Consider the following 19480-nt stretch of genomic DNA (forward strand, 5'->3'; position numbering starts at 1 on the left):
TACATCCGAAAACTTACCATAACGTGTCGGGATGTTTGCCAGCATATTCATCCTGGTGCTTACCACGTGTACACCATCTTGTATGTTTGAATAATTTTGAACAATCATTTTATTGAAATATTATACAGAAGGGGTAGATAACAAAGGCGCGTATATGTATTCTCTTAAGTTTGAAAATTATTTAAATATATAATTCGATAAATACTTCATACTTCATACATACGATGAACCTTAAATCTGAAAATTTTGCGTTTTTTTGTTTATTTATTGTAAATAAAAATAATTAAAATTGTATAGACATGTACTAAAACGATTCTAACACTTCCTATTTTCGTGTTACAATTAAAACGAACTTGAAGTATATCACCCCGATAGTTTTTTTTTTTTAATTCTTATATATATATAGCGTATACAACTAAAATATGAAACACACAAATGCATAAATAAACAACATGCAAGAGTAAACATTTTATTTAACTTGTACATGTAAAGTATATTGTATATAAAAATGATATTTTTAAAACATTTGTATGTAAATTATTTATTACGTTCCGCTAATATATTGTGAAGTTCGCTTCTGTTTTCCTCTAAAATCTTATAAAATCTATCAAAAAATAATTTTGCAGACTCCTCTATATATTCTTTTCTTCTCTGAACTGCATCTAGCTTGTCTGTTGATTCTTTTAATTCTGCAGAAACTTTTTCTATATCTGGCTTCAACTCTTGTATTTTTTTAATATCATTTTGCAAATTTTTTATTTGTTTTTTTAATTTTGCTTCTTCATTTTTAGCATCAGCTTTAATTTTAGTTATAAGATCTTTTTTTTCCTTAATTCTGTTAGCAACATCACTACTTTCTTCTTCCAAGATTTTCATTTTTTCCTTAAGATTTTCCAATTCATTGAAACTTACTTCTAACGAACGTTCTTTCTCAGTAATTCGTCTTTTTAGTAGTTCTTTAAGATTATTCAATGAACTGGCTTTAGATCTTAATACTTCCATAATTTGAGGATCCAATATACCTTTTTCTGGCATCTTTAATTCTTCTAAATGTACACCTATATTGTCACTAAGGTGCATAAATATTATTTCTTTATTATATTTGAGAATTGCTTTGGTTACATTATTGTTAACAGATGCCAATTTAATATCTGTAGTATACAACTCCTTTCGTATATCTTCTAAATGTTCGTCAAATAGGTTCGTATATCTTTCAATCTCCAAACATTTTTCCAAAATTTTATCTCTTTCCACTGCTGTCATTGGCTGTTGTTTAACAGTTGAAAGTAGTTCATCACGCTGTATTTTTTGTAAACGAATCTGTTCGCGTAATGCATCACACTCAGCATTTATTTGTTCTGTTTCAGAATTAATTGTTTTTAAGGATTCTTCTTTTGCACCAATTTCATTTAATTGTTTTGATTCCTCCTTTTGCAAAGACGACAATACTTCTTGCAGGTGCTTCACCTCTTCATCAATTTTATTTGCATCTTCTTCAGCTACTTGGAATTTATCCATTTCTTCATCTAATTCGGAGCATGCATTATTTAACATTTGTTCGGTAACTCCTTGCTCCTCTTCAAACTGTTGTAAATATCTTTCAACCATCGCTGCTTCTTCATCGAGTTTTTCTTCATTCCAGGCATTGTAAAAATCAAGCATAGAGAAGAAAGTATTTTTATTAATTTTGGCTTCTCTCTGATCGCCCGTGAATGATAAGTTTTCTAAGTTAAATTTTTGAGAAGCTATTTCCATTACTTCACAAATTTCTACTAACCAGCTGATCCAGCCCAAAACATAAGGCCAAGAATGCATAGCATTCGCAGTTCTTAACCAAGATTTATTAATAATGCCTGGATAATGAAGTTTCTTTCCTATTTTTGGCAATTCCTCTAGATAATTGATAACTGTAAGGGTTTGTTTAACATTTAATATTTTCATTAAATGAGCAGTAACTTCTACAAACATTTTCAAGGTAATGGGTTTCAAGCTACCATTACTATTAAGCATAGAGGAATAATGATTTAGAGCAAAAAAATTGTCTATTCTGGCAAGCATACGAGCTTGGTAAGGTTTATCTGTTAATGGTCTTCGATCCTTTCTTGGACCTTTTGCACCAATACTGCTAGCACGATCAGCTGATAAAGATCTTCGTCCTGTTGGAAGTCCTCTAGGTGTAATTGGAGTTGTAGGAGCATGACGAAGTGGAGTTTTACCTTTAAAAACAACAATAAAATTTAAAATCTTTTTACATCACTAATAATGTTATGACGTTTTACCTGTTAATGGTCTTGAGTCCTTTCTTGGACCTTTTGGAACAGTACTGCTAGCATGATCAGCTGATAAAGACCTACACCCTGTTGGAAGTGCTGCATGAGTTCTAGTGGAATTTATAATTGCGTGAAAAATAGAGAGTTTACCTGTTCCTTTTATACTCGGACCTCGCGGTCTGGGTATATGACAATTATCAACTGAAGTTATAGAAATCTTTGGTATCAACGTTTGCGTTCTTCTTGAATCAGTCCGTGTTAAGCTTTTGTCTTCCCTATCGATCAAAGATATCCGTACAGGGTTAGTAGATGATCTACGTCCTACAGAATTACTTGCCATTTTCATCAATATAAAATTTGTACGGCACACATTTTGAATTTTATCATTAAGCATAGACAGTGACTACAGATCCAACAAGACTGGACATGTCTGTTCTCGGGGGGTCACCATTTTGGGGGTTCCAGACGCCCCCAAGTAGCGGAAAAGAGGGTTGTACTCCTATTTATCGACTTATCGATCCCTCAGACAGTCGGTAAGTTATCGTAGAGTTTCCGCTGCTTTGTGATAGATGGTGCGAAAATGTAAAAACGTAAAATGGCACGCATCGCTATTGCTTGAACGGTGTGATTTAAAGCAGTGTCTAAACATGTCTAAAGTGACCTCACAGCTGTTCAGACTTATTAGACACCTGTCAAATATTGACAAGTACGAATCCACGTTTGGATTATTGAAGCATGTATTCATTTATAAATAACTTAAAATGATAACGCTGAGATTGCAATAACGCAGCGTTATATTGCTATTGAAAGTATAACGTTAATAATTATATTTTCTGCGTGCCACCTCCGCGCGATATGATCTGGTAATCAGTATTGTTTTCTAAAGATTACTCAAAAGAAAAATTGAATACTGTATGGAATACGTCTTTGGAAAAAAATATTGAGCTAAAATAACACATTTTAATTGAAATCTACTATATCTATAATATCAATTAAAAGCAGATTCATAAAGCCTTTCTTTTTTTTTTTCAATCGTCAACCCATACAAAGAAAATATTTAACAAACCGATAAATTTGCATCAATTCGCATATAATTTTAAATTTCTTTTTTCATTTAATTGCAACATATTTTTATAATGATAACAGTGATAGTATACATAATGATCTTACACTATCGTGGTAAATGATTTGGTTTCATAATTAACCTTAGATGTTATCTATTGTATATCATTCGGTATTTATCACAGTTTTTATGTACTCTTGATTAGGGACAGGATTAATGTTATCAGTAAGTGATAGTCGTATTTCTAAAACATCAAACATTGACACAAATAGAGATTTTGATAAGTTAGACACGAGTTTGTTCGAATCGTATCCCATTATTGTCCCCCAAGACCGGGTAAACACTCGTACATAATTTTCTTTTTTTAGATGTCTAAAAATTCGACCTTTAATATAAATTGTTACAGATATTGCAAATATGCTTAAAAGGCAGTTCATTACTAGATAAATTGCATTATAATAAAAATGATTGCGATGACTATCCTTGTATGTTTTCAAAATTAATTCAAGACGAATCAATGAATTCTGTTGTATCTATTGTACGAAACGAAACAACCGATCGCATTGATCGAAATTTTGAACAAAGCATACAGGATTGTATAGTTTGGTGGAAATTGTTTAAACACTTTGATAAAAATTCAAATCCTCGTCGTGAATTGGGTAAATGTTTATTTCAAACATTCTCATCTGTAAGTGTGTTTCTCAATTAAGAATAACAATAACATTGTTAAAAAAAATTGTTACAAAATATTTTATTTCCTAGAAGTGCAGAGAAGATGTTTTAAATACAATAAAATTACTTTTACTTTCTGTAAAAGAAAATTAAGAGTAAATAAAGATATTTGAAGAAAAATAGGATCACTTTAAAGTAGGAAATGTATTTTTCTTTTAAAAAAACCATGTTCTCTATGAAAATAAATTTCAGTATATTCTTTAAACATAACAATTAATAAAGTATATTTTAAAATGATTTCCCTTCGAAAATTTAACAATATCGATATTTTGTATATTTCATCTATATACACTGTATATTTTCTAATTAAATAATTTAATAGTAACATTTATGTAATTTATGCTACATTCTTTTTTAATCTGTGAAAAAATATTATATTTAATACTATAAATTGGGCATATCTTATCAATAAAGATATGCATCTATAAGTACATAATAATTAAGTGTTTTTAGGAAATACATTTAACAGGTAAAAGTTCATTCACCTATACTGCAAAATGAACAGTATAACAATAAAAATTTGTACTGTTTTTGAATGATTATCTATTAAATATAAATAATACTACATTTTCTATTATTATCTAAGTAAATATTGCACCAGTAAAAGGAGCAATATATTTAGAATTTATAAATAATTACAGTATCAACTAGAGCTGTAAAATTTGGATGAATTTACTTCTTCTTCCGGACGTACTTCTACTGTGGTATTCTCATCATTTACCCAAATATTGAATTCTGTACCTCTTCTACAGTGTTTTACAATATTAAAAATGCCTATTATTGTATATAGTATTGCTATTACAATAAAGTAACCACCATAAACAAAGTACTGAAAGAAGATACAATATAGGTTTTAACACTACAGATATACATGTAACTAATACCATGATAGATACACTAATTTAATATACTACATGTTAAACAAAAAATTAAAAAAAATTTGATATAATGCTTTTATTTCTTTTTGGCTACTAATTACTTATAGCTAACTTATGTTTATGCTAAATCTTTCACTTCCAGTCTTACCTGAGATCTGATATTTAAATTTAAATTTCCAGTTACTACAATAAGGGTTAATATAGTTTGTAATAATAGTGAAATAAAGGTATTTACACCAAATATTAAACCATAACTATCTTCTGATATACATTTTGCAATTTCAAAGCTGTAAATGATAAAATTACATGACAAATTAGGATACTATTTTCTTTTTATTGAAATACTGCACCTTTTTTAATTAAATTTCATTGAGATTATACCTTGCAACAGTAGCCATTGTATGGTAAATAATTCCAAATATTATATAAGCACCATACAATAACCAAATATTGTAACTATATGATGAAATTAATAATAAAGTACCTTCTACAAATGACATGAATGATACTACTACATCTCCTATCAGAGACCAATTAAATGGTATCTTTCCAATGAAAAAAACAGTAGCTGTACCTAGTAATAGAAACAAGGATATTACTTCTTTTTTAAATTTAAATTGCAATATAAAAATATGAAAGTTCAATGTAAAAAGATTTAAATAATTCTAATTGGACTGAATATTGTTTATAGTGTTTACATTGTTCTAAGCAGCTAAAGTTACATGTTATGTATCTAAAAAACTATATTGAGTGTAAAGCATACAGGATATTTGCTCACCTATGATAGTGTATAAAGAATCTACAGCTCCATTATAAATTTTATCTCCATGTGACACACCAGTTTGCCAAAGTAATTGTATATAACTGATAATTTGTAAATATCCACAAGTAGAAAATGACCACCATATTGACCATTTTACAACATGATTATTTGAATATGCTTGCAAAAAATCTTTCCATAATAAAATATAAGCTTGTTTTATTTTACGTATCAATGAAATATTTGTACTGGGAGAATTGTTGTTATTGTGCTGTTCTGGTCTATGTAATACTTCACTTAAACTGTATGATTGTGATACTGTTTCATTATTATTTAAAGAATCATGATTTTCATAATTTTCATTTTCTTTATGAAAATAAATGGACTGACCAACAGAAGGTAAAAAACATGCCCATATTGTTGCAAATGAAGTAGCTGGAAAACAAATTTTTCATAAAAAGATATTGTCAATATCTATAATTTACATAGTTTTTGAATATTTTTAATTCATAAATTTCTTTCTTAATATTTGAGTTATTAGAATAAAAATGAACTATTTCATATCAGTCTAAAAATTATTATTTTAATAAATACCTGATACTGTAATATAATTCAACTGATGATAATCTAATATATCAAAAGAAACTGTCAATTGTGCAACAATACCAGACATACAACGACCAAAAAGAGATGCTGCTTTTGTATGACTAGTTACTTCTTGATAATGTTTCCTATCAACTTTAGCATAAATATATGTATAGTAAGCCACTTCTGTAGATAAAAACAAGCCATAAAAGAACTCCACAATTTGTATAGTTAATATATCTTTTCCAAGCATTATCAAAAGAAATGTGATAGCACCAGAGAAACCACACAAAATAATGATAGGCTTATATCGTACAAAATCTGTTACTAAAAATATAACAACTAATGTTGCAAAATAAGAATATGTTGCAACAGGAAATATTTCTTGATTTACCTGAAAAATAATGATGATCCTGTAATTACTATGTAATATATAAGAAAAATGAATGATAATTAAAAATAAAGAATTTAATAACAGAAATTCGTCATTTATTTTTAAATAAATAAATTTATTTTTTGAATTAACAATTTCTGTAATTACATATAACTACTATATACAAAAAAACTCGATATTTACTTGAACATTTGTAAAATTTTTCCATGGTCCTGTTAAATAATCGGTAACGAAAGATTCTGAAGGTCTAAACTCTTTGAAACATCCAAATATACATAAAATACACGAAATTACTATCCACTTCATATTACAGGCATATTCTTTTCTAATATTTTAAGCTTATACACGCTTAATTAACATTGGACGACTAACACCGGAACGAATATGCTTCGTAGGTGACACAAGACTGGACATGCGTTTTTAGACGGGTCAATCTATGCCTTGAAAACGAGCGCTATCTGCTTTATTTTAGTATAAAAACGTGAAACATTTCTCATTGCAACAGCCTAACGCAAGTTAACGCAACTTCATTATGAAGCTTTCGATGGTGTCACGCGTTAATTATAAATTAATTACAAAATGAAATTGCAAATGGAAAGACACAATTCTGATCTTCTTTGATTCTATTTTTTAGAAATCAGTCAAAAGTTTGTATTTTAAAAAGACCGCCATAAATTAAGTATTTTTAAAATTTGATTCCAGTGCCATCTATACCAAAACGGCTGAAACTACTCGACAACTTACCGACCAGTGTCCTGACACTTGCTTACCGACCAGTAAGTTGTCGAGTAGTTTCAGCCATTTCGGGATAGATAGCGCTGGCATCGAATTTTGAAAATAATTTATGGCGGTCGTTTAAAAATACAATTATTTTGATAATTTTTGGTTTTTTGCAGATTTTAACTGGTTTCTAAAGAATAGAATCAAAACTGTGTTTTTTTAGTTGTGAATGCAAGATGTGATAGAAGAGCGACTGTCATACCAACTATGCTCTGTAAATGCACACTTATCGTTAATCTCAGCTGGGGATGCCTAAGACCCCAAAAGCATGATCCTTGAGAATAAAGGCATGTCCAGTTTGTTGTATTTGTAGTCACTGCAATGCATTTGCAGTGATTTGCACGTGATTCATAGCATCATCGAAATTGCAGCAAAATTGTGTAATTGCATACATTTATATTTAATATACATACACAATGTAATAGTAATATTTATAGTGTAATGTTGGATGTACCAATTCGTGAATAAATGGGACATCAATGTATACACGTTAAACATTTATTTAGAACTCCATTCAAAATATTGTAACTATCAGTTTTAATAAACAAGTTGAATATTGTAATTGTCACGTAATGTAATCTATTAAAATGTATCGCGCAAATGTAAGCATAAAAAGCACGTGTCAAAATTTTAAACAGTTATTTAACTTAACATTTATCTATATATGTGTATATTTATTAATGCAATAACACCTATTGCATGTAGTATGTAATATTCAATCCACATAAATATTTTTATATATTATATGCAATTCATATAGAATAATATAGTTTAAATATAAAAAATATAATTTTAGCAAAATGGGCAACCTCAAAGGGCAAACACCGAACCCATTCATCAAAATCGAGTCAATGGAAGACAGCCTCCCCAAATAAATGTTCCAATGACAGTCTCTGAGCAATTTAGAGAGTCATGGCTCACTGCTATCATTGGACTTATTATGTTTGCAACTGGCATGTGCCTTTTATTTTGGAATGAGGTTTGTGAATATTTATGTATCTTAGCAAATGAATAAATGTGAACAACAAGAATATGCTTATAAAATTATAGGGAAGAGCAGTGAAAGTAGCACATTCTTTAGATGAAGCTTTGCGTAATGTAGCAGTACTTCCAAATTCAATGAAAGTATTACCTGAATATGAAGGACGTTTGATATATTTATCAGGAGCTTTAAAAATATCAGAACCATTAACTGAACCTGATTATGGAGTAATTGTATCAAGTGTGAAATTAAAACGCAGAGTTCAAATGTATCAGTGGGTTGAGATAGAAGAAGAAAGAAGGTAATTTCTACAACTAAATCTATAAACCTATTTATTACTTCATCTGTGTCATAGTAATGTTTGTACATCAGTTTTGGTGGAGTGACAGAGGAAGAGAAACATTATTATTATACAACTGAATGGAAGGATAAACTTGTTGATTCTGATCATTTTTACATCCGAACTGGTCATCATAATCCAAAAGAAATGCCTATTAAAAGTCAGGTGCAAATTGCAGATGAAGTTAAAATTGGAGCATTTACTCTGGGAACTGAGTTAAAAAAAAGATTCAATGATTTTGTAGAAGTTACTAGTGATGAGAGACCAGAACGTAAAGATATTAAAATGCATTCTGGTTTGTACTATCACAGTGCTGATTTATGGAACCCACAGGTATAATTTTTGTTATTGCAATTTTCATGCAATGTTAAATCTTCTGTAGATTTAAATGTTATACTTTTATTTATAGGTAGGGGATATACGCATACAATTTTCGTATGCAGGGAAAGGGGGAGATTTATATTCTATAGTTGGTATGTTACAAAAGGGAACTATTGTACCGTATGTTGCATCACATGGAGAAGAAATTTTACTCCAAAGAAAGCATAAAATGTCAGTAGATCAAATGTTTCATCTAGAACATGTACACAATTATTGGCGTACATGGAGTATTAGGTAACCCTTGTTTGTAATCTGAATATGTTTCAACATTCCGTCATTTTCTTGAATTTAGGTGATTAAATAATGAATGACTATTTCAGAGGACTTGGCTGGCTGGTTTTATTTTTAGCAGCAACGTGTTTAGCAAATATATTGAGAACAGTAATTTTAAATTCTACGTTCTTGTGTGGAATTATTGCAGTTGAATCTTTAACAATGTCGGTATCTATGTCTATTAGTTTATTAGTAATTGGTTTTGCTTGGGTGTGGTATCGACCAGTAATAGGTCTTTGTCTAGCGTTAGCATCAATTTTACCATTTATTTATTCAACTTTAACATCAGGATCTCAATCGCAACAGCGTGATAATTATAGAAGACTGTAAATTTTATTTGCGTGTAAATATATAAACCTATAAAATTTCTTTTTATACTTCTATATTTATTTTATAATGGTTTAAGAAAACATTATCTCAGTGCTAATTGCTAAGTATTATTTATGATGTAAATTATGACATGTATCATAAATTAATCTAAATATTTAAAAGTTAGACAATAAATTGTTTTATAAAAATTGTAGATTTCAACAACTGTTTTATCTTAGGTTTTAATTAATAATTCCCTAGACGTATATTTAAAAAATTCCCCATTAAATGAAAGTTTTTTTTCTCTAACCAATAGTTTTCTTCCTTTATGGTTATGTGAATCAAGATGGCCGCGAAAACTTTGTAAACGGAAACGTTTATTTTGATATTTCAAAGAAAATTGCATGCTTTGAATATTATTTTAAACCAGAGTGAATTGAACTGACACTGAATAGATCTTAGTTATCAAGAAATTAAATAAATGTAGATGACAATGACCGAGGAAACACAACAATCTGAGTCAGCCGCACAAAATGAAGCACAAACTAGTTCTCCAGATGTTGGAAAAATTAAAGATAATAAAAAAGAGAAATGCCGGCCTATGACAAAGGTATATTCAATTAAAATGACACTAGAAATTTATCAGCCCTTTTACTACAAACATAAAATATGTTTTGACTACATGTAATGTCTTGTATTCAACAGATTGAAAATCGAAATCTTATGTTCGATTTATAACATAATTTTGTAAAAAAGTATTATTTATGTATGAATCTTGTGTAAAATACTTTATCAGATTTTATAAAATAATTTATATTTTGGATATGGACAATTATGATAACATTATTAAAATGAAAACAAATTTAACAAGTTATACAGTTGTCCCACTTTTTGAATTAAAAAATAAAAAATACTTATGAGATGGTGGTCATTCAAAAATGTCTTTGTAATTATTGTTAGAAATAATTTCTTATATATTAGCTAAGAATGAAAAACAATGATATATATTTATAGGTAGTAATAAGAAGATTACCTCCAACTATGACTCAGGATCAATTCCTGGAGCAAGTTTCTCCATTACCAGAACATGATTATCTTTATTTTGTTAAAGCTGACATGGGACAATTTTCATTTTCACGTGCATATATCAATTTTATTGAACAACAAGACATCTTTATGTTCAGAGAAAAATTTGATAATTATGTGTTCGTCGACTCAAAAGGTACAGAATATCCAGCAGTAGTAGAATTTGCACCATTTCAAAGGTTACCAAAGAAAAGAGTAGGGAAAAAGAAAGATTTAAAATGTGGTACAATAGAATCTGATCCTTATTATATAAGTTTCTTAGAAAGTCTTAAAAATCAAGAAGCTGAATCTAATGTAGCACAACCAAAAACAGAGTACTCATATCAACCACCTGATAGTAAGTTGTTTGAATATGCTCAAACAACATTATGGTATAAAACGAATTCTTATAAATTAATATTTGTCACAAATAGATACACCAAAAAAAGTTACAACTACACCTCTTTTGGAATATCTAAAACAACGTAAGCAAGAAAAGCAGCGTCTAAGAGATGAAAAACGCGAAGAAAGACGACGAAGAGATTTAGAAAGAAGACGGACGAAAGAAGATCCTATTATATCTAAGGTGATATATCTTGTGTTATCTTCATTTATCATTGCCTGATCCAGATTGAACTAATTCTAAATATGACAAATACAGTATAGAATGAAACAGCAATTAAAGAAATATACGATGAAAGGTTTATTCATAAATTTTAAGTACTATATTCTCTACTGTATTTGCTGATACTAATCTTTTCACCCTACAGTCCGTATATAATATTGAAGATAACCAGAGCAAGTATTCCTTCCTTTCTACTTCTCCAACTGGCAAGGTAGAAGATGTATTTTTTGAATATTCTACTAAAAGTATAACTCGTGAACAAAAAGAAGAAATTTCTACTAATGGAACAGAGAACATAACACAAGCGAGCAAAAATTCATTAAACGTGCAACAACAATTTTACAGAAATGAAAATACAGAAGTATACATAAACTGTGTTAGAAGTATGACTCGTGTTAATGAGCGCTGGCATTATACTAATAAACAGCCGAGATTATTTTACATTTATGAGAAAAATTATAAAGATAAAGATGCTAATTATAGGAAGAATAATTATAATCATTGGAATAACATTACAAATAATTATATTTATAATAATACTAAATATGCATCTCATTACGTTAACAATAAAAATTATTTTTCTGCATTATCAAAATCTCAATTCACTAATCTGCATAAAACATGGAAAATGCAAATACCGGCAGAAGTATCAAAGTCGAGAAGTTGCAGTGCTATGTTCGATTATCAGAAACTTTATCCTTTCAAAGTAATTTGTGAATCAAGATTGCCAGCGTATCGTAAAAATTCATGAAACGGGAACTGCAAATCATTAGCAGGGAAATTTACGTTATGTATTTATTTACTGTACGTTAAAAAGTCACGAGGGGAAATGAATTATTTGCTATTTGTGCGATTTAGTTCAATGCTATTATTGTTTCTGTTTACTATTGTATGTCAAATTTATATGGATTTATTATAATGTAATTGATTTGTTATTGTTTAGTTTGTATACATTAAATTTTGTAAGAGAAATTGTTTTTAGAAAAAAATATTAAAGGTCTTTGTTTCTTTACTGTAATTCATTACATAGATTGATATGTCACTAAGTTTCACTGATATACAAATTTAAATAAAAAGATACATTATTTAAAATAAAAATTTCATTTTGTTGTAGGTATTGAAAAATCCAGATCTCGATAAGGAAATGTGTAAAGATAATAAAGAGAATAAAGAGGAAAGAGATAAGCTTTCACCGAAAGATTTGAAAAATCGTATTAAGAAAGAAGATAAATTACGTGAAAAAATACCGCGTGATCGTGATTCGAAGTCAATAACAAAAGGATATAGAGAAAGAATTGAGGATAGAAATAAGGATAGAGAAATAAAACATCAAAGACGTCATGAGGACAAAAAACTATATGGAAGGCGCGATGAGAGAGATGGAATAAAAGATGATAGAAGAATTGATGGCAATGATAGAAAATATGATTTCAAAGAGGATATTAAAGATTTCAGGGATCGAAAAATCGAGGAAAAAAGGGGTAAAAGCTACGAGAAAATGCGACAAGAGAAGAAAAGACTTGCAGAAACCAAAAAACAAAATGTAGAGTTTAATGTTGATATGGAAAGTAACATAAAGTCAAGAATTGAAGACGAAGATTTTCCAAGAAAAGAGTCCCAAGTTGATTTACATGAAAATAAAGACAGAGGGGGATCCGTAAGTGATACTGAAGTCGCTAAAATCAGAGAGAAACAGGAAAATAATGAAAACAAGCTTTTACTACAAAATTCTATCCAAGATATTGAACAAATGAAAGAGCAGAAGAAAACAGGTATCAAACAGAGATATTGATAATTATTTGTCGACTCTTTATAATAATGTTTATTAAATTATTTACAGAAACTACATCAACGATAGATGAAAGTAATAAAGATATTGAAAAATCAAAGTCTAATGAAAATATTAATAAAGATAATAACGAGAATGATGATTCTCAGGAAAAGAAAGATTCGAAAGTTACAAAGAGGCGTAGTTCACTTGAAAGTGGGGGAGAAGGTGGTACAGGAGATGGGAATTATTTAAGGCGACATAAGTCTTTAGATGGCGGGGATCAAAATAATTTACAAAAGACTGAAATCGAAGAAAAAGAAAAAGACAAGAAAGATCCTCGATTAGAACGTAGGATTCGAAATAAGGTACATTTTTATTATTATTACCGTATTACAAAAATTTCATTTCTAGAATATTTTTAATAAAAAAAAGAAATGTTAACAGGATCGTCCTGCCATGGAAATTTATCGCCCAGGAATGGGAAAATTTAGTAAACAAAGATTAGAACGAGAAAAATCTAGTACTAACGATGAACGAGCATCTCTTTCTCAAAGTCCTACTCCTAATCCTAATGCTTCTAATTCTTGTAAATCAGGAAAGCCTGGAACCGAAGTACGTTCTATGACGTTTAAACGTAGCATTAGTCGTGATTTGGTATAACGATAACTAAATTTTACAAATCTGTTTCAATATTAGTGATACACGTGTCAAACATCTGTTAATATACAAGATTTTTACACTAGTCTTTCTCACAGAGTAATAGTGTCATACAGTGTATCTGTTGTATACAAATGCATAATAAAATACAGTGTCCTAATTACCATTATAGTTCAGCTAGCATACATAAATGTATGAACTTATTTTACAGTAATAGGAGAAAACTGTAAAACATTTTAATGTAATTAATTACATTAATTTCTGTTTAATCTTTTAAATGTGATATATATAAAGATACTATGTTGTAATATAGTACCATCAACCATCTAACTGTTACTTTACGTATTTATAATTTTCATCTAAATAAATATTTTTTAAAACTAATTATCAATGAACACGATAATACTGTGAGATAAAAACTTAGGGTCAAAAATAATTAAGTAAGTCAAATTGAATTAAAATTCTAATAAAGTCCATTTTTTACTGTCTTTACCATTTGGTACAGTTAAGAAAATAGATACACTGCAAAAGGTATTTTATCATTAGTTTTATTAAAATAATTAAAAAATCGATTTGCATGTATTTATTTATTATACTTTACTTTTTAGCCTTAGCTAAACTACGATAACTGAAGATATTTTTGGAGAACATACTGGTGTTACAGCCTGTTTATTTTTCTTCGGACACGGTGATGCTAAATCGATACCCTTATTTCGGATTGATCTTACAGTAGCTAATAAAAATAGTAACAATCAGATATCAAAAAGTAATTGTTTGTTTACAGAAATCGGAATACATACATCGTCTGTGAGATTCTATTGATTCATCAAAACCAGAACTTGATTTAAGTTCATGGGATTTTTCTTTTTTCTTACATTTTGGTAAAATAATTTTATATCAGTTATATATAATATTAAAATTACTATTTTCATATTAAAAAACGTACTTATTACAGATATGCTAGAATCGTTATCCACTTCATCATCATCATCATCATCGTGTCTCACGATGGTGGTATGGTGGAATTGGTTTGTGATCTATTTGCATTGTATACATTTTATTTAACGAAGCCGCGATGTCATCAGAAGCAGAAAATGGTTTTGTACGGGTGAATAATCAGTTATGTTATTTTTCTATAGATGGACAATTTTTCGCAGTTGCATATCAAGCGAATTTAATCATTAAAAGTAGCAAAACCGCAGCTACTGTTCATTCGTTTATATTTCCAAGTATAATTGAGGTTAGTGCATATGAAATTAAACAAATAGTATTGAGCAAAATAGACTTTTTTAGGGAAAATGACGATGTAGAGGAAGTAGGAATTCAAATGATCTAATGTTTGACAAATTTATACATTATTATTCTATATTTGTAAATATTTAGTACTATTATAAGGAATAAAATACTTTATAACAAGACAATTGTCTTCTGTTCTATCACAGTATTTAGAGTGGTCCAAAAATAGTGAGTACATTGTATGTGCAAATATTAAAAAAGCTATTATTCAGGTGTATTCTATTTATTACCCTGAATGGAGATTTAAGCTTACTGAAGGCAGTGATGGTTTAGAAAGCGTTAACTGGTCTCCTGATAGTAGACACATTCTAACATTCTCAGATTTCAATGTAAGTAAATACATAATTTTAACATTAATATATATAATCATTAAAATTATTGGATTAGATTCAGATATCAATATGGTCCTTGGAAAATTTGAGTGTAACTCATATACAAAATGTAAAGTCTTCTTATAAAAAATTATATGTAAGTCCAAATGGTAAGAAATTAGCAGTAGTAATTTCAAATGAAGGTGAAGATCAAATAGAAATTTATAAGACTGATAGATGGAAATTAGATAAAGTAAGTGGTTAAATATAATTAAAATTTTTTACTTTATTATATAAAAATGCAATTATTTTATAAATGTTTTAATTTTGAAATATTTACATTGTATATTTTAACAGTATGATCAGATCCACAGCTTGCTAGTTGTAAGGTATTTAAATGTTCCTTTTGTGGTCGAAATTTAAGCCTTTTTACAGTTAAATGATGTGCTTGAGATGAATCAAGTATAATATATTTTTCCCATACACAGTTATCAAAAGATCTTTTCATCTTTTGTATTTCTATGTACCCTGTTTCAAATCCTATTGCTAAAATGTGAGAGTTTTCTGAAATATTTTGCAAAGAGAAAGCAAGTGCTGTTACAGAATGTTTTAAATCTAAACTTGTAGTTGGAATAATCTTATTATCTTTAAAATTTGGATTCCAAACTCCTATTTTTCCGTCTCTAGAACCAGTCGCAAAGAAAGATGAATCATATGTCCATGAACAACACCATATTATACGACTATGAAGATTATCTTTCTTTGAACTGGCTGCAATTAAGGTATACATATTATCGTCGAATTTAAATAACGACCACCTTCTGTCTCTAGATACAGATACTAAATATATATCATTTGGTGAAAATTCCATTTGTGTTACTGTTAGCTGGTGAGACACGAGTTTTTGAGTTTGTGTCCATGTATTTGTGTTCCATAATAATATTGCAGAATATTCGAATGATGTTGATTTACATGCAGTTGCTAATAATGATCCATCATGTCTAGCAGCTATAGAAAATATTTCATATCCATGACCATATAGTTTTTGTACCTCTGGCCATAATGTATTTTGCATTAACTCTTCTTCTGTTGGAGGAATATAATTTTCATTTTTCAAATCATGATTTTCAGTCCTTATTTTATTATTATCATCGAATGTTGCTTTGTTGGTTAATCCAAGAGCAGGTACTGATGCACTATCAGCTACCATATTTTTAAAATCATCAACATTGGCAATTTTCATTAAACAGTTCTTGAATGTTGCTGAAGCTGTAAATATACGCACAACCTTTTCTTCAGCCCCTGAAGCATACATGCAGGGAGTTAACATGACTAAACAGGACATGTCATATCCATGAATTTGTGGGCGTCCAATTTCGTGCCAAAATTCTGTTTTTTCATTTTGCCAAGGTGCATGAATTCTTGTTGTTTGATCTGTACTTGCAGTTACAAGAAACCTGTAACATAAAATTAAATATTACCAAGTTTATCTGATCTTAATTTTAGATATATGTACCTTCCATTTGGTTCCCAGCTAAGGTCAACTACTTCTGCAAAATGACCACTTGGTACCGACTTTGGGATCCAATTTTTTACATCATCTGAATATTCCCAGATATGAAAAGATCCTTGATAACCATGTGCCAATATATTTAATCCATTGCCACTAAATTTACATCCATAAAAACCCATTAAATTACCACCAACTTCACCTACTCTTACTTTTTCAGACCAAATTCCAGTTACTTCATCTAATTCCCATATAATCATAGATTTATCTAACGAGCAAGACAATAATTTTAAATTATTCTTATTTGACTGCTGTGGATACCAATGTACACCATAAATCCAGCCATCATGGCCACATAATACAGACTCCAAAGTGATGTTGTACTTTCTATCATTGACTACAAATATTTGTTCTTTTTGACTTAACTCATCATTTAATAATTCTGTTTTGTTTACAGATATTTTCCATAAACGTATCATAGCATCTTGAGATCCACTTGCCAACAAAATACTATTTTCTGTATCCCAACTAAAATCCATACATCTTACCCAATCTTCATGTCCAATTAAAACTTGTACTTTTATGAAATTACTTTCTTCTGGAACATTGTAAGTAGGTACATATAATTCAATTGTTGAATTTTCAATTGCAACAGCTAAAAGTGGTAAATTTGTTGTTGGTAGATGATGAAAACAAGCTTCTATTGGAAGCTTTGTTCCAAATGTAATTGTTTGAAAGCATTCTACAGTGCCACATGTCTTTCTCAACCATAATTTTAAATCTCCTTTTACTGATCCAGTACATATCAACAGTTTTGGAAAGCTTTCATTAATGCGAAAATTATCATCAGAAAGGTACAGTGAATTACTGAATGTCAGAATGTCACCATGTTCTATAATAGACGTATGTCTGTAACATTCATCAATTTTGCTCCATATGATAGCTGTTCCATCTACTGAACTGGATAATATTTCAAATTCAGCTTGTAAGTTTCTATGCTTAATCCATCGTAAAGTATTAATACGCTCTTTATGTCGGTAAAGTGTATTTGTTACTTTGCCAATTTTTGAAACAAATGGATCATAAATTGCAACTGCATGACATGCTGCGTAACAAATAAGTCCATTTTTGCCCCAATCAGTAGAATGTGGGACCCGATTACAGGCACATGATATATAAGATGCTGTCATTATCTTTTTTATTCTTAATTAATACATACAGTGATTGTGAACATATAATCTAACCTTAGAAAACTAACAATACGCCATGCACGCCGCTGTTTTTATTCATTTTAAAAGATGATACCTTTTTAAAGCGAAAATTCCTAGACATGAAAGAAAAGTTCTTCTGTAAATTTTTCAAATATATTATTTCGAATTTTTTAATTTTAGAAATTAATATGTGGACGTTTGAATAGTATCGATGGAATATGCTGGTCGCCAAATAGCGAATTGTTATGTATATGGTGTTCCTTTAGCGATGAAGCAAAGTTAATTATTTATTCAAATAAATTAGAAAGAGATATCGCGGTATTTTGTCCTGCGCAAATTTTAAATTCATCTGAAATAGAATACACCTATGAAAAAGAATTAAAAGGAATTGAAAATGTAACGTGGATGCCCAGTGGACAGTTATTAGCTGTAGCAGGATTTAATGAAATGGTATGCATTTTTATTTATTTATAAATGCGTAGTTAATTAATAATATCAATTTTTGTGCAGGTCGTATTATTAAATCACGTAACATGGAAACCACTTTTACAATTGTATCTTGACCCAGTAATTAAAGAAAATTATTTGAACAAAGTATACAAAGATGTTATAGTACAGACAAATAAAAATATTAGCTTTTATGATAAACATATCCGTAAGTAACATCATTATAGATATAAAACTTTTTATAAATATCGCTAACGTTAATGAAAAAACGATTATAGTGGAAGAGAAATCGGAAAGACCAATAAATATAAAAATTGGTAAAAAGGATAATATCGACAGGCTTTCAGTTGCTAAATTTGATATTTTAGTATTTAGTTTTTGCGGCCAATATTTGGCTATAAAACACCAACTTTACCCTTCAACATTATGGGTTTGGAATATTAACGAGGATTATCTTGATTATTTGCTTCTTGAAAATAACATTACGTGTATGTATCTTGTTCATTTTTATTGTAAAAATATTGTCCATATTATAATGAATTTGTTTTCTTAGCTGTGAAGTGGAATCCCACACGTGCTCATATGTTAATATTTTGCGAATGCGCGCACATGTTTGAATGGACACCAAGTAGTGCAAGGTGCATACCAACTCCGCGAAATATTACAGCGTTAGATGCTCGATGGCACCCAGAAGGAAATGTTTTGCTACTTTGTGGTTATAACAAAGCAGTTATTCATCAGATTGAAAACAAATCATGAATCATTTAAGATAATATAGTATATAGAAATAAATTAAAAACTATATAAATAAATTTCTATTTATTTTTTCAATATTTAATA

General features: G+C 29.2%; 8 protein-coding genes across 14 annotated transcripts in view; 4 read left to right on the top strand and 4 right to left on the bottom strand.

Moving 5' to 3' along the window:
• LOC114874617 overlaps nt 1–368 on the bottom strand; it is a 101466-nt gene extending 101098 nt beyond the window's left edge. Inside the window, exon 1 of the mRNA XM_046286272.1 lies at nt 18–368. The gene's annotated coding sequence lies outside the window, so the exon portion shown is untranslated. The remainder of the gene's footprint in view (nt 1–17) is intronic.
• Nucleotides 369–472: 104 nt separating this feature from the next.
• Nucleotides 473–2668, bottom strand: LOC114874618 (kinetochore protein ndc80-like). Its single transcript, XM_029184073.2, has 3 exons — nt 2421–2668; nt 2280–2357; nt 473–2216 (listed from the first exon to the last, which is right to left on the bottom strand). The coding sequence occupies exons 1-3, from the start codon at nt 2662–2664 to the stop codon at nt 538–540; spliced, it is 2001 nt and encodes a 666-aa protein (XP_029039906.2). The 5' UTR covers nt 2665–2668; the 3' UTR covers nt 473–537.
• Nucleotides 2669–2783: 115 nt separating this feature from the next.
• Nucleotides 2784–4340, top strand: LOC114874691. Of its 4 annotated transcripts, none has more exons than XM_046286024.1 (4): nt 2857–3449; nt 3539–3669; nt 3740–4021; nt 4099–4340. In XM_046286024.1, exons 1-4 carry the CDS (start codon nt 3407–3409, stop codon nt 4156–4158), a joined length of 516 nt encoding a protein of 171 aa, XP_046141980.1. In that variant the 5' UTR covers nt 2857–3406; the 3' UTR covers nt 4159–4340. The 4 variants fall into 4 exon arrangements, 3 of the variants coding, with proteins under 3 accessions (XP_046141980.1, XP_046141979.1, XP_046141981.1); XM_046286023.1 differs by having other exon boundaries at nt 2858–3449; nt 4096–4340; XM_046286025.1 differs by having other exon boundaries at nt 2859–2976; nt 4096–4340.
• Nucleotides 4341–4388: 48 nt separating this feature from the next.
• Nucleotides 4389–7129, bottom strand: LOC114874585 (thiamine transporter 2-like). Its single transcript, XM_029183996.2, has 6 exons — nt 6866–7129; nt 6298–6682; nt 5722–6138; nt 5325–5517; nt 5092–5230; nt 4389–4894 (listed from the first exon to the last, which is right to left on the bottom strand). The coding sequence occupies exons 1-6, from the start codon at nt 6986–6988 to the stop codon at nt 4709–4711; spliced, it is 1443 nt and encodes a 480-aa protein (XP_029039829.1). The 5' UTR covers nt 6989–7129; the 3' UTR covers nt 4389–4708.
• Nucleotides 7130–7767: 638 nt separating this feature from the next.
• LOC114874586 (transmembrane protein 43 homolog) lies at nt 7768–9807 on the top strand. 4 transcript variants are annotated; one of them, XM_029183998.2, is made up of 6 exons: nt 7768–7842; nt 8259–8441; nt 8513–8745; nt 8817–9117; nt 9194–9399; nt 9486–9807. In XM_029183998.2, exons 2-6 carry the CDS (start codon nt 8346–8348, stop codon nt 9766–9768), a joined length of 1119 nt encoding a protein of 372 aa, XP_029039831.1. In that variant the 5' UTR covers nt 7768–7842; nt 8259–8345; the 3' UTR covers nt 9769–9807. The 4 variants fall into 4 exon arrangements, with proteins under 4 accessions (XP_029039831.1, XP_029039830.1, XP_029039832.1 ...); XM_029183997.2 differs by lacking the exon at nt 7768–7842 and adding an exon at nt 7849–8064; XM_029183999.2 differs by lacking the exon at nt 7768–7842 and adding an exon at nt 7849–7986.
• Nucleotides 9808–10083: 276 nt separating this feature from the next.
• On the top strand, nt 10084–14028 carry LOC114874699 (regulator of nonsense transcripts 3B). Its single transcript, XM_029184233.2, has 6 exons — nt 10084–10357; nt 10762–11170; nt 11247–11398; nt 12552–13209; nt 13278–13573; nt 13653–14028. The coding sequence occupies exons 1-6, from the start codon at nt 10235–10237 to the stop codon at nt 13866–13868; spliced, it is 1854 nt and encodes a 617-aa protein (XP_029040066.1). The 5' UTR covers nt 10084–10234; the 3' UTR covers nt 13869–14028.
• A 352-nt stretch (nt 14029–14380) lies between these two features.
• Nucleotides 14381–19430, top strand: LOC114874701 (WD repeat-containing protein WRAP73-like). The gene is made up of 8 exons (XM_029184236.2): nt 14381–14746; nt 14821–15105; nt 15308–15490; nt 15549–15725; nt 18374–18643; nt 18704–18848; nt 18919–19128; nt 19194–19430. Exons 2-8 carry the CDS (start codon nt 14941–14943, stop codon nt 19397–19399), a joined length of 1356 nt encoding a protein of 451 aa, XP_029040069.1. The 5' UTR covers nt 14381–14746; nt 14821–14940; the 3' UTR covers nt 19400–19430.
• On the bottom strand, nt 15746–18367 carry LOC114874698 (probable elongator complex protein 2). Its single transcript, XM_029184232.2, has 2 exons — nt 16989–18367; nt 15746–16929 (listed from the first exon to the last, which is right to left on the bottom strand). Exons 1-2 carry the CDS (start codon nt 18170–18172, stop codon nt 15783–15785), a joined length of 2331 nt encoding a protein of 776 aa, XP_029040065.1. The 5' UTR covers nt 18173–18367; the 3' UTR covers nt 15746–15782.
• Nucleotides 19431–19480: the final 50 nt, after the last annotated feature.

The sequence above is a fragment of the Osmia bicornis genome, chromosome 6, assembly GCF_907164935.1.
Source record: "Osmia bicornis bicornis chromosome 6, iOsmBic2.1, whole genome shotgun sequence".
Classification (NCBI taxonomy): Eukaryota; Metazoa; Arthropoda; class Insecta; order Hymenoptera; family Megachilidae; genus Osmia; species Osmia bicornis.